Source organism: Felis catus, chromosome B1 (assembly GCF_018350175.1).
Source record: "Felis catus isolate Fca126 chromosome B1, F.catus_Fca126_mat1.0, whole genome shotgun sequence".
NCBI lineage: Eukaryota > Metazoa > Chordata > Mammalia > Carnivora > Felidae > Felis > Felis catus.
The window spans coordinates 145,413,104-145,430,837 of record NC_058371.1 but is presented as its reverse complement, the minus strand read 5'-3'; the positions used below and the strand labels follow the sequence as shown (position 1 = coordinate 145,430,837).

Here is a 17,734-nt window from a genome sequence, read left to right as displayed (position 1 = left end):
TTATAAGTAACTGACACTGGGGTGCCTGGGTGGGTCAGTCGGTTGAGATCCCAACTCTTGATTGCACTCAGGTCATGAACCCAGGGTGGTGGGATGGGGTTTGACCCTGAGCATAAAGCCTGCTTAAGTCTCTCTCTCTCTCTCTCTCTCTCTCTCTCTCTCTCCCTCTCTTTCCCCCTCTCCCCCACTCAGGTGTTCTCTATCTCAATAGAAACATAAATAAATATACATATATCTGCCACTGAGTTTAATGTTACTCCAATTCTTTATATCAATTTATCAAATAGTTTTAAGGTTTGAGTATATTCGTTCCCATCCTTCCTAGTGCAAATTTTATGGAACCTGATAGATTGTTTAGCCTGAGAAAGCCCTCTGGAAGTTGGTATCCAACTGCCCCAGGATGACACCAAGCACTTGATGTTTCCAAGACAAACAAGATTTGTACGTAAAGAGAGGAAAGATGCCTATGATCTGAAACCACACTCCACACCAGGAAAGGAAGAATGCTCGTCAATGTGTGGGGTGTGCTTGTCTCTGACTCAAGACTCATTCAGGAAATCCTGAGCCCTAGGTAAAAGTCTTCAGCAGAGGCCAGAAGGCAGGGCTGGCAGCCTCCATACCTAAGATCAGATTCTGCTTTGCCCAAGTAGCTGGGTAAATGAGGATTCTGAGTAGCAAGAAACAACCTGTGTGAGCTTTGTTTTCATAAAGTTAAAAATGGTAACCTCTTTGTAACTGCAGTGTTATTAGTTGAGCTGAGATAAGAAGGAAGAAAATTTGTGAATCGTACAGAAGTAAATAAGGTAAAACGTTGCATTGCGAGTAACTTGTTCTGCAAGTGTTCCGCAAAAGGAGCAAACATTAACCTGATAAATGAGCCATGTCTTGCAATACGAGTAGTACGCGATGCCAAATGTCACATGATCACAACTGAGACAATGGTTCCCTCTCTCTCTCTCTCTGTCTCACACACACACACACACACACTGTGGGATTGTAGGTGATGGTCTTCCATGCTCGGATGCTCGGTCTCAGGCTGCGGTGTTTGGCAGAAATCAGTGATTTTTTGGAACGTTGGAAGGTGCCCACAACTGTCACTAGTGTGTTTTTTGTCACTTGAAAGCACCTATGGACAGTCCTTTGCTTTTCCATATAAGAGTAAGCTTAGGAATGCTCTGCTTCATTCTAGGTCAGGCTGCTTCCAGATAGAGACCCTTTCCTCAGCGGTCGTATCACCAGTCACATTAAATACAGATAGCACAAGAGTTGATTCATACTGTACTGTAGTCAACACCTGTTAGTGATAGTGAAAATCATCCTACTCAATAACCCTCCTCCCTCTTGTCTCCCTCACACTAGTCACAAAGGTTTTCAAAGGTAAGTGCAGGTTAATTTATTTTTCTTCATATTTTGTATTTTCTTTATTATTTTGTATCATATTACAGTATCGTAATCATTTTTAGATGAATATTTTTGGGTTTGGAATGAATCATCTGCGTTTCCATTATTTCTTATGGGGAAATTCGCTTTGATATACAAGTGCTTGGATTACACACATGTTTCCAGAACGAATTATGCTCGCAAACCAAAGTTTTACTGTAAATGCAAGCCATTATTGAAGCTCCACAAATGCTAACATTTACTCCCTCACCCCAAGGCAAGGGACATTGGAAACTATTTATAAGAGGGACCCTGAGGGCTCAATAACACCCTCACACCTAAGACCAGTTCTTACATTCAAATGCTGGCTTGAGACTGCTGTACTGGCCACTGAGCTTTTGTCAGTATGGAACATACAACATAGAAAGGAGAAAGGAGATGTTCTGTTCATATGGTGGTTAAGGACATAGGTTTCAAAGAATTGGGTAAACTTTGGGTAAATTCCAGCTCTATCACTTGTTGACTGTGCGATCTTGGGCATGTTTCTTGACTTCACTCAGCCTCATGTCCCTTGCTACAGAATGAAGGTAATAAAAGAACACACTTTCTCAAGTTTTTGCAGGGATTAAGCATTATCAGTGGCTCCAGAAATCTGCCATTGGTCCTTAGGCCAATTCTATGGACATCGTTTCAGTGCCTGTCCTCAATCAAGTGGATATGTACTATACTTTTCCCACCAAATCAACCTGAGACTTTGCAAGTACAAGGGAGTCTCCCATTAAGAGTGATATGGCAGGAAATGGGACACAAGGGGTGTAAGGTGGTGGTCATGAGTTTAAGTAGGAAAAGAATACTGGGTGACACATCACAACTTTGAAAGATCATCAGCAGGAAATAACCATGGCAACATTGACTAAAGTTTCTTGAGCAATGTTACCAAAGGAGCTAAACCCAGAAAGGAGTCATTATGTCATTATGAGTCCTTCTTTGTGAATGCAATGGAGATGTCCTCTCAAGATTTCAAGAAGTAACTGGAAGGACATTGGGGAATGGTGGAAGTGGCAAACCTGAAATGGCATAATGGAGACAGTCCAGAATAACAGATGATACCGTTTCTCTTTTCTTCCTGACTACCCACACAAATAATCCTATCTTCACCATTGATGCCCCCGTTCATATTTCCTTTACTTACCAATGAGTTGCACCGTTGCAATGGGCAGCACCTATACTTGGTGACAGCTTCCCAACTCAAGCCCCCTGTCCTTCTGATCCTCTTCCTGAGAGCTGTCTCCATTTGGGTGTGGGGAGGAGAGCATGCCAGAGAGAGTTTGCTCAGCTCAGAGGCAGGATGGCCTGTGATTTAATGCCCTAAGAGTCCACACTCATTCAGGGGCAGGAGTTGGTAGATGAATATTCTATTTTCCAGTCCTTTGGTTGGACAATTCTGGAAAATACACTATATAAATATGAAGGAGTTCCTGTCTACCTTGCTACTCAACTCTCTCTCCTCAAAAACATTTACATTCTCATAGCTACCTTAGCAAGGACTCTCACTTCATTGCTTTGCTAAATGACTTATTTATAAATATATTTATTATATATATAAACTTTCCACTTCTCTCCTCATTATGTTCACATTTTCTCTTAAACCCTTGAGCATATTTGTAGTAGCTAGTTTAAAATCCTTGTCTATTAATTCATTTTAATTTTTATTAAAAAAATTTTTTTAAGTTTATCTATTTTTGAGAGAGACAGCATGAGAGGGGGAGGGGCAGAGAGAGAGGGAGAGAGAGAATCCCAAGCAGGCTCCATACTGTCAGTGCAGAGCCTGATATGGGACTTGAACTCATGAACTGTGAGATCATGACCTGAGCTGAAACCAAGAGTTGGAAGCTTAACTGACTGAGCCACCCAGGTGCCCCAAATCCTTGTCTACTAATTCTATCATTGTGTCATTTTTATTTCTATTGACTGATCTCCACCACCCCCCTCCCATTATGGATCATGCTTTTCTTCCCAGCATGTTTAGTAATTTTTGATTGGATGCAGGAAATTTTGAATCCTATGTTGTTAAGTGTCAAGATTTTGTTTTCTTCCTTTCTGATCTTGGCCTCTGCTATGACGGGCAGTTAAGTTACTAGAGAACCAGCTTGATATTTTTGAGGCTTGTTTTTAAGCTTCATTAGGGGGGTCTACAGAGAGCTCTTTGCCCCAAAGCTTGTTTAGCTGTACTGCTAAGTCATGCCCTTCCTGTGCCTCTGCCGAATGCCCTGAATGCTCACAAGCTCCCTCCACTCTAACAAGTCTGAACTCAAGTATCTCCCCACCCCATGCAGTCTAAGAATTGCTCAGCTTATAGATCTCTGGCCCCTCTCTGCTTGACCCAGTGGAGTTTCATCATATGCATGTGTGATCAGAGCATTGATCAGAGAGAGCATAGCATTGATCAGAGAGATCCAATGGAACCTCAGTATAGATTTCCAGAGCTCTGTTTTCATGCATGCAGCTCTCCTTCCTGCAACCCTACTCTATAACTTGTAGTCACCTCAGTTTCCCTTAATTCAAATCTGTGTCTCCTCAAGTCAGCAAAACCACTGTGCTCTGCTTGGGATCCCCCCAGCCCCACCCCCTGCCAAACCATGGTCCAGAATTGCTCCAGCAAAAAAGCCAGGGTGATCATGAACCTGACCTTCTTTATTTCCTTTTCTCAGGGAGCCTAGTCTTCTGTTGCTTATTTTCTAGTGTCTAAAAGCAGTTGTTCAATGTGTTCTGTTGAGTTTTCTAGTTGTTCATGGCAGGAAGTTAGGACTGTTCCCTTTTATATGGCTGGAAAGTCTTGGTGGCACAATTCTGAGGAACATTTTACAAGATTCCTCAGGGGCTCCATAGCAAGATTAGTCTCTACTTACTTAACAGTGACAGCTCATTTATTACATAGACTGTATCGGTATTTTTCTCTTCCCTACCCTACACTCCCCCATTCCCTCACTTGCTCTTTGTATGGTTCTTTCCAAGGTAAACTACTGCACTCAAGGGATTGTATCAGAATCTGCTTTCAGGGAAACTTGGTCACTTGGATTCCCCAGAAGTTAGATCCCAGTGTTGACTCATGTACAATTATTTTAGTAAGGAGTATAATACCAGAGAATCAGGAGGAAGGAAAATGTGAAGTGGGCAGGGAAAAAGTCAAAACCTAGAAGTTAGGTCCATAAGGCCTTGAAATGGATGTGTGTGTTGGGGGGGGGGGTAGAATCTACCAACCCCACATCCAGCACCTTATCTTCTCCTGTGAAAAGGATAGTATGCCTATTGACATTTTGTCCTCAAAATTAAAATGATAAATATTTTCTCTTTTAAGTGAGAAGTAGTTGGAATTATTTCCTTAGCTCTCAGGGGTTCCCTGAAAAAAAAACACATAGTTTGAAGAGGAATAAACAAGTCACAAATTAAAACCAGGAACTGGTCTTTTAACAGGCAGGTAAGAGTTTAGTTCAAAACCTTGGAGATCACACAAAAAAATCAGTTCTCTCATTTTATAGATGGGACTGTGGAGGCTCAGAGACCCCCAAGGAATTACCAAATGTCACAGAACCGTCCTATTTCAAAATGAGTTAGGACTCAGCTTTCTGATATTTAGTACAGGACTATTTCATTAACTAGATTATTATTAAATTTATTTAGTTGTGGTTCTAGGGTTGGCTTTCTAAAATTTGTAGAATCAGTATCAGGGCACTAATTAATAACTAAGAGCCCATTCACACCACAAGTTTTTGTAGGGTATTCTAAAGGAAATATGATGATTATTGTGGCCAATTTGAGGTGAAAAATGGGGTCAGCTACATTGCGTGATCTGCTGAGTTACTCTCTCAGTTATCTATCACCTCCCCAAAATGTAGTGGCTGAAAGCACCAACCATTTTATCCTGGCTCATGACCCTGTAGGTCATCAGATTGGGCTAAGTGATGCCACAGCTGGACTGGGCTCAGCTGGGTGGTTCTTCTGATGGTCTCTCCTGGGTCACTCATGTGGCTACAGTCATCTGTGGCTTGAGCAGGTCTGCCTTGCTCACTAGTATGGTGCTTGGTGCTGGCTGTTGGCTGGGCTTCGTGTCTCCAGCAGAGGAGCTCTGCCCTGTTCTTATGGTGGCAGCAGCATATCAAGATGGCAGAAGTGGAAACATTTTTTTCCTATTTATTTATTCAAGTGTAAATTACATAGAATGTTATATTAGTTTCAGGTATACAATATAGTGATTCAACAATTCCATACAATCCTTAGTGCTCATCACAGTAAGTGTACTCTTAATCCCCTTTATGTATTTCACCCTTTCTCCCACCCACCTACCTTCAAGGGTTCTGGAATTTTTGCTCTGAAGTATCCACATCCCTTCTACCACATTCTATGGCCCAAAGCAGTATCAGCATGGAGTTAAGGGGTTTGGGAAGTAGATTTTACTTCTTGAAGTGAGGAGCTCTTAAAATTTTGTGGTTATTTTTAATCTTTCATAATTATTTAATCTCTCTGGGATATTCAATTCTCTCATCTATAAGACACAAGCATCCCTTGTAAGGTTTCCAGATAATACACAGAAAGTTCATTGAGTTGTGTTGACACAAAGCAGGACTCAATTAGTGGTTGTTACCACCATTAAATTATACTGCAGCTCTGTTAGAGTAGGTAAATATTTTGAAGAAAGAAACATAAGATTACAGTTAAAAATAGGATTTTGTGTATGTGTGTGACTTACATGTGTGCACGGGTCTCAGGCTCATGTGAAAATTCAACTAGTAAAGTAGATTGTCTGTAAAATTTAAGAAGCTGACAATCTGAGCATTTCAAACAACCTAGATCCAACTGTACTTTAATTTTGCTCCAGATCTGGCATGGATTTGGGCAGGTCTAGGACAAGAGACCCATATTTGATAAGGAAGATCTCCAGATCTTTTATCACTATGTCTTTAGCAAACCCCTTAACAACCATGATGTCCAAAGCCTGTTTTTGAAGTTTTGGAAAACTAAATTATTTTGAATCTTTCAATAGTTGACTATCTTATCTTTGTATACGTCCTTGTTATCATCATAATATCTAGACATGTGGATAACACAGCATTTCACTTGGTACAGGTGGAAAATGAGACTCAAAGAAATCAAGATGGTGTCTGAATAGTGTTTCTATAAAGGCCAATATCTGATCAGTCACTTGAATGTTGTCAAGATACTAAAACTTACCTAATTTTGAGATTGGAATAACTTGTTACTCTTCCTTAGTATGCGAAGACCGCTGTCTTAGTTTGTCCAGGCTGTTGTAAGAAAATACAATGGGCCTGTGACTTATACACAACAGGAATTTATTTCTCATGCTTCTGGAAGCTGGAAGTCTGAGATCAAGGTACCAACTTGGTTGAGCAACGGCTCCCTTGGATCTTAGACTGGTCTTGTCTCACATGGCAGAGGTGCAGGGGAGTTCTGGGGTCTCTTTTACAAGGCCACTAATTTCACTCACGAGGTTTCCATCCTCATAACCTACTAACCGCACCTTCTAACACCATCACCTTGGGGCTTAGGATTCAAACGTGTAAATTTGGAGGAGACACAAACATTCAGACCACAGCAACCCTTTGTGGATCTGTGCCTTTGTATGCATTTCTCTGTCTGGAACGTTCTGTCAGCCTTTCGTTTTGATGCACTTCCTTTCACCTTCAGCAACTCCAATGTTACTTCCTGGGTGAAGTCTTCTCTCCCCACTCTGGCCTCTAAGTCCTCCCTCCTCTGCCTGCCGAGGGCCCCAGGTATACATCTAGGTTAACACAGATCACCTTCTAGTTTAGTCTATTTACATGTCTGTCTCCAAACAGGCTCTGAATTCCTCAAGAGCAGACACTCCATTTTTATTCTTTGACTATTCAATGTCCCACAAAGGCTTTGGCAGGTGACACACGTTCACTGATGATTGTCAACAGAAAACACCTTATTATTATTACTGAGGCTAGGTTTACCTTCAGGCCCTTCAGTAACCACTGATTCTTCAGCTAAATGCTGTTGTGGGTTGAATTATGTCCCCTCATGGCCACTCCCCAGACCCATAGGTTAAAGTCCTCACCCACAGTACCTCATTGAGAGGCAAGGTCTTTCCAAAGTAGAGCGAGGTCAGGAGGGTGGCCCCAATCCAATATGTCTCGTGTCTCTATACAAAGGGGAAACCCGGAGGCAGACAATCACACAGGGAGAACACCGTGTGAAGATGAAGACAACCACCTCTAAGCCGAGGAGAGAGGCTTGGCACAGCTCCTTCTGTCTGAGCCCTCAGAAAAAACTGACTTTGTGTGCACTATGATTTGGGGCTTCTGGCCTCCAGAACTCCAAGACAAAAAATGGGTTCTTGTTTAAGCCACCCAGTCTGTGGTTCTTGGTCATGACAGAGTGAGGAGAGTAATGCCAATGCTTGGATATTTGATTTGTTCATTCAGGCAAACAAAAACAAAAACAAAAAAACGCGACAACGTGGCCAGCATGGAATAACAACGAAGGTCACTTATAAAATTACTTCAGGAAAAAAATGGGAGCTCGTAGTTCACTGTTACTTATTTCAGCTTCAAGCCCATTAAAACTGCTGCTTTCAGGGGCGCCTGGGTGGCGCAGTCGGTTAAGCGTCCGACTTCAGCCAGGTCACGATCTCGCGGTCCGTGAGTTCAAGCCCCGCGTCGGGCTCTGGGCTGATGGCTTGGAGCCTGGAGCCTGTTTCCGATTCTGTGTCTCCCTCTCTCTCTGCCCCTCCCCCGTTCATGCTCTGTCTCTCTCTGTCCCAAAAATAAATAAACGTTGAAAAAAAAATTTAAAAAAAAAAAACTGCTGCTTTCATACCACAAGTAAACTGTGGTTTGCTATTTTTGACAGGACAAGAGTTATATAGCCTGAACTTCAGTTTCTTTGTAGGTTACTTATGCTATAAGTGCGCCTGGAGCTTGGCAGATTCTATGATCACCCTGAGTGGGATTATGCCAAATAGGCCTAAAAGCTAAAAGCAAATACCACACTGAGGAAAAGCATCTTAATTACTTACTTTGTACAAACATGACCTTTAAAAAGTACATAGACATTCTTACTCCATTGTGTAAGCCACTGTTAACTGACTGGCGTGGAACTCTTCACAATTATGCAGTTTCCCTCCCTAGGAAATAACAGGTTCATTTGTCCTTTCAATGAATTCATATCCTGCCCCCAAACGTCAACCTCCCCTTTCCCTTACGACAACAATGCTCGAAAAGCAAACCCAGTTTCCTTATTGGCTTGTGGCAAACACACTACTTAATAAACTGCTCCTTTCATCCTTCAATGAAGGGGGAGTGCATGAACAACAAAAAATTCCCAGGGCTACAGAAAGCACATAAAAGAGGGCTGCGGTGTTGATTCCACCATTCAGACTGGGATCAAGATCAAGCACTGACATGGCTGCTGAGAGCTCACAAAGAAGATTCCTCCTGCTGGCTGTCTTTGCACTGAGCATCTTTGGTAAAGTGGCTACACCCTTTGTATCTTCCTTCTAGGCATTGCAAAGATTTAGAAAAGATTCGAGAGCTGATGAGATTGTATTTAGCATTGAGCAAAATATAGCAACTGTAAAACTGAAACCTTGGCAGAACATGTATTTAGATTGCGGGGTGTCAAAGAATTTCTTGTTGGATTAATTTTAAAAATATGTTTAGCTTCCTGGATTTATTGGACTGGAAGGATCTGTGCTTGTCTTAAGATAACAGCAGGAGCATTACTGCAAATAAGTTTAGGGGTATTTATTGCAATGATAGTGGACAGACAGAAAGTGCCTCTTTCAACTGATAGAATTCACATAAAATTTTTATGTTGAAAACTTTTCATAGAAGGAAATCAAGTTGATTGGATCTGTAAATAAGTCATTTTATTGACCATGCATACTTTTAAGCAATGAATTATTGGTCTAGTGCACGTATCCATTCCTCAAACATCGTAGATGCTTAATAAACGTTTGTTGATCATAAAAATAGCAGGTGATTAGATTTGCGTGCTTGTCTCTCTAAATTAGCCTACCGGTACTTATTTTGGGAACTGGGTGTCCTGCTGCATGGATAAAGGAAAAACATAACCGCTATCTTTGTTCTTACTCGGGGTTTTGCCATTCTTTTCTTACACAGCCAATCTCTGTGAGGGGCAAGAGTTGCGATGCCAGTGTATTCAGACACATTCTGATTTTATTTCTCCGAAATTCATTAAACATGTCCAGTTGATACCCGAAGGTGTTCACTGCAACAGGAAAGAAATCATGTAAGTAGTAAAGATGTGGGGGAGAATGGTAGCCTCTAGGATTGGGCTTTGCAACGCGGACATTTGCATTAAAAAAATACGGTACGTTGGGAGTGCCAGAGACCAGGGCCCTGAGCATGATTCATGTACAGTGTGGGAAGATAATTGTCCAGTGGTTATGCTCTCGGAAAATGTCATGTACCCTCTCCAAACAAGTAAAATGCTCTCAAATAGGAACATGATTAGTGTGTGAACTCTTTTGAGTGGCCTTTGAAGTCAAAGAACATGTGCAAGAAGCAAAGTTACATGGTCCTCAGTAAGAATACATGGGTAATTCTTGATTTTCTAGAGATCTCTCTATTATACACTTGGGCAACATAGTGAGTCCGTATGGCTTAGTGGCTCTCAAAGCCAGTGTGACAATCTTTCTGAAGCATCAGAAATAATCAACAAATATAGAGCTTAGAGGCTGGGGAGAACACTTCTGCATTTTATTGAAACTTTTTAAAATTTTGAACGATATCATACATAGTGTTTTGGTTCATTCCTAAGTAATAAATTATTACAACTCAGTGGCATAGAATAAACCCATTTATTATCTCAAAGTTCTGTAAGTCAGTAGGCCAATGGCTTGACCAGTTTCTTTGCTTAGGGTTTCATAAAGCTTAAATTAAGATGTCAGCTGGGCTGAAGTCTTGTCTGGAGGATCTGGGAGGAATCCACTTCCAAGATGATCTGTGTTGTTGGCTGAAATCGGTTCTCTGCAGTTGTAGGATTGAGGTATTCATATTCTTTCTGGCCATTGGCTGGCTCATGGTCACTCGAAGCTCTTAGAGGCTACTCTCAGTTTCTTCCACATAGCTTCTTCCATATCCATGACTAAGAATCTATCCCACACTGATCTGATCTCATGCTTCAAATATCTCTCTTCGGCTACTAACCAGAGATAACTCTGCTTTTAGGGCCCACGTGGTTACATGTGAATTATCTCTCTTTGGATTAATTTAGTCAACTCATCAGTAACCTTAATTGCATCTGCCAAATCCCTTTGCCATGTAACATGACATAATCATGGATGTAATGTCTCATTGTCTTCCTGGAGACAAGGGAGGAAAGCTTGGTGAGTCTTAGGATTCTGTCTAAGATGCATACAAAAGAGGATATAAATATATATACATGCAATTTAAAGATCAGTAATAAAACAAAATCTGTTCACTTGCCACCCAGGCCAAAATCTGGAATATAATTCGTATATCAGAAGCCTGCACATGCAAAACACCTATTTGGTGTTTGGGTTGAATTGTGTCCTCTCTAAATTTATATTTTGAAGTCTTACCAACCTAAAGCTCAGAGTGTGACTGTATTTGGAGGTAAGATCATTAAAGAGGTAACTAAGGTTAAGTGAGGTCATAAGGCTGGGCCCTAATCCAACATGACTAGGTCCTTATAAGAGGAAGAGACACTAGAAATGCACACACACACAAAGAAAAGCCTGTGAGGACACAGCAAGAAAATGGCCATCTGCAAGCTAAGGTGAGAGGCCTCAGAAGAAACTAAACCTGCCAATACCTTGATCTTGAACTTAAAGCCCCCATACTGTAAGATACTAAGTTTCTGTTGTTCAGGCCACCCCGTCTGTGGTATATTGTTGCAGTCCTAGCAAACTAATACACCTTCGGAATCATATACCCATCCCAAGCTAAGAAATAACTACTATTTGAGCTGCTGTTTCTTGCTTTTTAAAAACCATTATACCATCTATGTATGAAATCTAAAACAATTACAGTTTTGCCTGTGTTGTGAATTGAATGTGCGTGGATTGAATGTGGATTGAATGAATGCACCCCCAAATTCATATGTTGAAATCCTAAACCACAGCGTTACAGTTATTAGGAGGAGGAAACGTTGGGAGGTGATTGGGTCATGAGGGTGGGGCCCTCATCACTCAACAAAGGGATTAGTGCCCTTAAAAAAGAGACCACAGAGAGCTCCCTAACCTTCCGACATGTGAGGACAGAGCAAGAATGTGGCCTTCTATGAACCAGGAAGCAGGTTCTCACCAGACACCAAATCCATGGCACTTTGACCACGAACTTCCCAACCTCCAGAACTGTGAGAAATGGTATTTGTTAAGCCACCCAGTCTGTGGTGTTTTTTATATATATAGCAGCCAAAATGGACTAAGACAGCCTGTTTTTGAACTTCAGGGTATCATGCTGTATATACTCTTTGACTTAATTCTATTATTCAACATTTTATTCTACAATACATGCATTCTGATATGTTTAGCTGTCCTTTATTCAGTTTAAATGACACTTAGTATCCCGTTGTAGGAATACTAACTCAACAAATACCAAGTTTGCTTCTCCAGTCCATTGTTGGTGCACATTTGGGTTCTACCCACGTTTTTGCAATTATCAACATCCTCCATATATGGTTCAGGTATATGAGAGTTTCTCATATTACTTGCTGGGTTTCATTTAAGGTTTGCACATCTTTGACCTTATTAGGTTATGCCACACTGTATTACAAAGTAACAGTACCAATGAACACTCCCTCCTACATAAAACCATTTGTTGTTTCACATTTGGCCAATATCTGGTGTCGTTAACCTGATGGGCATGTAACGGTATCTTTTATTGCTCGTTTAATTTGCATTTCTCTGTTATTAATGACGTTGAGTATTTTTTCCATGTGTTCATAAGCATGTATGTTCCCTTTTATGTGAAATTTCTGTTCATTTCTTTGCTTCTTTTCCCACTAGGATACTATCATTTCCCTATTGGTTCACAGGTGTTTTTTACATATTCTGGGTATTAATCGCTTGTCAGATTTATGGATAGCAAAACTCATTTTCCAATTTGCGGCTCGTATTTTCCTTCTTTCTATGGTGTCCTTTCAATTAATGTAAATTTGTATTTTTTACATACCGAGTTAAACAATATGCTTTTTTTTTTCTGGTTGGCACATTTAGTGTCTTGTTTCAAAAAAACTTTCCTTCACAGACTTCACAGAAATATCCTGCTATATTGTCCTCTAAAACTTTTACAATTTTTTTCCATTGTATTTAAGACTTTAACCCACCTGGAACTGATTTTAGTATGTGATGTGAGAGATTTGTTCAATTTTATTTTATTTTTCCGAATAGTTCATCAATTATTCCAGCACTACTTATTAAAATACCATCATTTCCCCACTGATACACAGTGCTAATTCTACCATAAATTGAGTTCCCCTCAATTCTGAACCCTCTATTCTGTCCCATTAACCAATTTGTCTTTACTTGTGCACTATCTTTAACATTGTATAGTAATTCTTAACATCAAGAAAGGAAAATTCTTCCATTGTCTTCAGAGCACATTTTCTTGGATTTTTGCTCTTCCATATAAATATTAAAATCAGCTTGCAAATTTGCACTAATTACATCATAATTTTGAGTTTCTTTGACATTATAGATTAATTTGTGAATTATTGACGTCCTCATGATTCTGAGTTATTTCAAGAACATAGAATCCCACTTTATCAATCCCGTAGAAACCCACTTTATCAAGGGCTTCTTTTAATGTCTTGAACCAAAGTTTTATGATTTTCCTCATAAAGGTCTCCATTTCTTTTGTATTATTAAAAAAAACCCCACATTTCTAGTCATTTTATATTTTTTGATGCTATTGTAAAGAATAACTTTATAAAATTTTGTTCTAGTTGTTATTAGCATTTAGACCAAATTTTGTATTGATTTTGTAACCACCAACTCTTTACTTGAGTAGTTTATCCGGCAATAATGGCAGTTTACTTTCCTCCTTTGGAACTTTATGCCTTTTATCTTTCTAGCTTTGTGGAAATGACTGTGGTGATAGCATGTATCCTTATCTTCTTTCTGCTTTCAAATGAAATACTTTCGAGGTTTTACTACTATGTATGATGCTTTGTGGCTATCTGTGTATTGGTAATTTGCTAAGGGGTATTATTACATTATTATCATTATCATTTTTATTATGATCTGTTCCTCCATTCATGCAATGAACTTCAAAGAGGTAGAGATTTGTGGTTCTGCGAAGTAGATTTTAAGACTATAGAAGCAGGGTGTCCTAGCGGCTCAGGTGGTTAGGCATCCGCTCCCGATTTTGGCTGAAGTCATGATCTCACAGTTTTGTGAGTTTGGCCCTGCATCAGGCTCTCTGCTGACAGTGCAGAGCCTGCTTGGGATTCTCTCTTTCTCCCTCTCTCCCTCTCCCACTCAGCTGTCTCTCTCTCAAAATAAATAAATAAACTTAAAAAAAAAACTATAGAAGCAACTTAAACTTCAGAATTAATTTAAATAAGCAATTTATGTTCTCCTCTCCCCCAGTAATAAATGAGACTTTAATGAGGTCCCAAAAGCTAACACAATTAGCCCAGGTATAATGATAAAGAATATAGAGTAAGTGGTTGATAACTGGAATCCCGGAAGATATTACCCTTGTGTAGATTTTCCAGTCTAACAATTGTGTAGCATAAGTCTACTAAATGTTTGCTGCATAGTTGATATCTCAAAAACTTTAAGAAAAAATTTTATCTTTTTTTTTATTTTTTTTTTAACCTTTATTTATTTTTGAGACAGGGAGAGACAGAGCATGAACGGGGGAAGGTCAGAGAGAGAGGGAGACACAGAATCGGAAACAGGCTCCTGGCTCCGAGCCATCAGCCCAGAGCCCGACTCGGGGCTCGAACTCACGGACCGCGAGATCATGACCTGAGCCGAGGTCGGACGCTCGACCGACTGAGCCACCCAGGCGCCCGAAAAAATTTTATCTTTAATTGATTTTTAAAATTTCATTATGTATACTGTTATGACTGAAAGTCATATTCCAATAATAGTATTAATGTAGTTTGAGAAATCCATATGTCCATTTTAAGTATAAAATTTCATGTTGATATCATTTTAATCAATACATTGAAAACATTATTAAATTATGTACAACTATTACTTAACCAAAATGCTCTTTATTTTTTCCAGAGTCACATTGGAAGATGGGAAATTAATTTGTTTGGATCCTAACGCTGAATGGGTGATGCTTATTATCAAAAAGATTATCAACAGGTATAATTAACGCCAAGGTTTCTCATATTCGAACTCCCTTTCTTTTCTTTTAATTAAATATATCTATGAATATATACAGACTCTGCCATAGATTAGAATAAAATTACAGTAAGATTAGAATGAGTCTATACCAGAGAATCCAAAAGTGTGGTCCCAAGACCAGCAGAATGATCATCACCTGGCAACTTGTTAGAAATTCACATTCTTAGGCCTCAGCTTAGACATACTGAAATCAGAAACTGGGTGTCGGGCCCAAACACCTGTGTTTTAGTAAGCCCTCCAGGAGATTCTGATGCATGACCAAGTTTGAGAACCATTGGTTCTTACCTTCTATTTAACATGATATCCAAGTCGACCTGTGTTATAAGTATCCCCATTAAATATAAAAATGATCTAATATTGCTAGACACTATCTTATGCAGATAAGGTAGGCAGGCAATAGACACATTTGGTGAAAGAAGTTTTAAGGAAAAAAAAAATCCCTTTAGAAAAAAAAAATTTACTTCCAGCACAACGTTTCTAGAATCTAGACTCCACATGCAATTTGCAAATTGGTGAATGGAGAAGGTACATTAAGGACAGGCAGGTGATAATGGGAGTGTATTTGGATTAACTTGTGGGAAAAAAAGTCATGGTAGGATTTTTAAGCCAACGCAGTGCATAAGACAGAGATTATGACTCATATTAGAAAAACTAAATTTTGTGGGTTTTTAAATTAAAAAATGAAAAGGGAGTGCCTGGGCGCCTCAGTCAGTTGAATGTCCCACTCCTGATTTCGACTCAGGTCATGATCCCAGGGTTATGGGATCACCAACCCCCCCGCCCCCCTCGGCCCCGACCCCGCCATCAGGCTCCTCACTGAGCTTGGACCCTGTTTAAGATTCTCTCGCTCCCTCTCCTTTCTCCCCTTTCCCCCACTGACACTCTCTCTCTCTAAAATAAAAACAGTTAATTAATTAATTTAAAAAAGGAAAACGAATTAAGGGTATGTGGAACTATGATTCACCAGGGGATCACCTTGGCAGTTGAGTAGTATAATGTGGTGGGAAGCGCTCGGGTTTGTGACTCATAGAGCTATGGGTTAGTGTTCCAGATCCACAACTATAATTTATGTCATTTTGGATAACTCACTTAACATCGAGATTTACATGATTTCGTTTGTTCTTACTTTGCTCTATCATAGGATAATACATGTAAAGTGCTTAATTATGGCTACTATCTGTTTTTAGCTTACCAAATACATGAGATTTTTTTCTTTATTCTTCTGGGTTTTTTCTTATTTTCTTACAAGGGGCCACACATGGGTAATCCTGTGTATCTGTATAGTCACCTGTTGCTCTGTTTGTATTGTAGTGCCCCTAACTGATGGTCACACAAGGAACATCACATCCTGTGGATATCGGAAGCCCTCAGTATCATCGTGAGCTTGGACATCCTCCAGAGGTTTCTTTCAGAGTAGCATCAAGTTATGCTAATTTCTGACTAAAATGAACTGCCTTCTTTACTTATTCTGACAACCTAAACATTATTTTCAGGCAGGTGGTTGGCTAGTTGTGAGGGAATAATGGAAGGGAGGGTTATGAAATTTCCATTATGTTGTAAGAATACTCTCTAAACTCATGTAGTAGGTTAGAGGTTTCCTAGTTAGGCTCACTATATCTTAGTAGAGTCCACCTTTTCCATGCTGTGCCCTACCAGTTAACTTCCTAAGGCACTCTAGCATTTGATCACTGCTTTTCACTTGACCCTATCCTTTGATATTATTCCCAATGACATCAACATTTTTCTTGATTAACTTGTCAACACTCTGGCCTTTTGATTGCTTGAACTTTTAAGTTCCAAAGGCTTTAACTTGCTCCCCATTTTAGTCATCCACAACCTTGGATCTCAGTATAAATAAGGTTGTTTATCTATAGTTGTCAAAACTTCAATGCTTCTTTTACAGGAATTTTTCATTCATTATAAGATCTATGCATTTAATGAGAAGAAAATGGGGTTCGTACAGTTGTATGATAGACTGGTCTTAAATTTTAAGAATTTACTCTTAAATAAAGCAAACCTGATAGATAACCTCAGCCAAGAGTAGAGGCAACCCACCCTAGGAAACTGTAAAGTCGTCAGGTTGGAAGAGGAAGGGAAGGAAATTTAAGACCATTGAGACCCAAGGAAGATCATGAGGATGATGCCTCAGAAAGATGAAATAGAAAATGCAGAACTAAGGCTGTGTTTTAACCATTTAACTTCTTTTAGGTAGAATTTCTGGATATGCAACACCATATTGAGAGAATATATATGTATATCATTTTTTTTATCGTTCTGAAAATAAAAACGTTTTAACAGATGAGTGATGTTCTCAGTTGGGGCTGCTAACAAATTACCCTAGACGGGGTGGCTTAAACAACAACTTATTTCTCATAGTTCTGGGAGCCAGGAGTCCAAGATCAGGGTGCCAGAAAGGCCAAGTACTTGAAAAGGTCCTCTTCCTGGTTTACAAATAGCTATTTCCTTGCTGTGTCTTCACATGGAGGAAAAAGAGAGCTAGCTCTCTGACCATTTTTTTTAAATAAGGGCGCTAATACCATACATGAGGGTTCTACTCTCATGACCCAGTTACTTTCCAAAGGCCGCACCTCCAAGCACGATCACACTGAGGTTAAGATTTCCGCATACGAACTTTGGAGGGACACAAACATTCAGTCATAGCGGAAATGAATTCAGTCCCTAGACACTGGAGTCCTTAGGACTTTCTCTTGTCATCTGTTATGTTTTTGCCTCTCTCTGCTGGCCTGGGGTTTCTCTTTTTTCTCTGATTTTTGGGTCTCTATGACAAGTCATCCACAAAAAAATAACTTGCTTTCCTTAAGATTCAATGTCTGATTCCTGAAAGAGAAGATCTCATTGGCTATATCGACCCAGGTGTCCACAGAGGTCCAATAAACTGTGGCAAAGGATAGTGCCCTTTTTATGAATTGAATCCTTCGAAGGATCCGATCACTCCAT

General features: G+C 39.9%; 1 protein-coding gene and 1 long non-coding RNA gene across 2 annotated transcripts; one reads left to right on the top strand and one right to left on the bottom strand.

Annotated features, from left to right (window-relative positions):
• Window positions 1-8,647: 8,647 nt before the first annotated feature.
• LOC101093854 (interleukin-8-like) lies at window positions 8,648-17,075 on the top strand. The gene is made up of 4 exons (XM_023253051.2): window positions 8,648-8,889; window positions 9,546-9,675; window positions 14,651-14,734; window positions 16,088-17,075. Exons 1-4 carry the CDS (start codon window positions 8,826-8,828, stop codon window positions 16,098-16,100), a joined length of 291 nt encoding a protein of 96 aa, XP_023108819.1. The 5' UTR covers window positions 8,648-8,825; the 3' UTR covers window positions 16,101-17,075.
• Window positions 10,228-16,103, bottom strand: LOC123385040. The gene is made up of 2 exons (XR_006597010.1): window positions 15,969-16,103; window positions 10,228-10,750 (listed from the first exon to the last, which is right to left on the bottom strand). It is a non-coding gene; the product is annotated as an uncharacterized LOC123385040 (long non-coding RNA).
• Window positions 17,076-17,734: the final 659 nt, after the last annotated feature.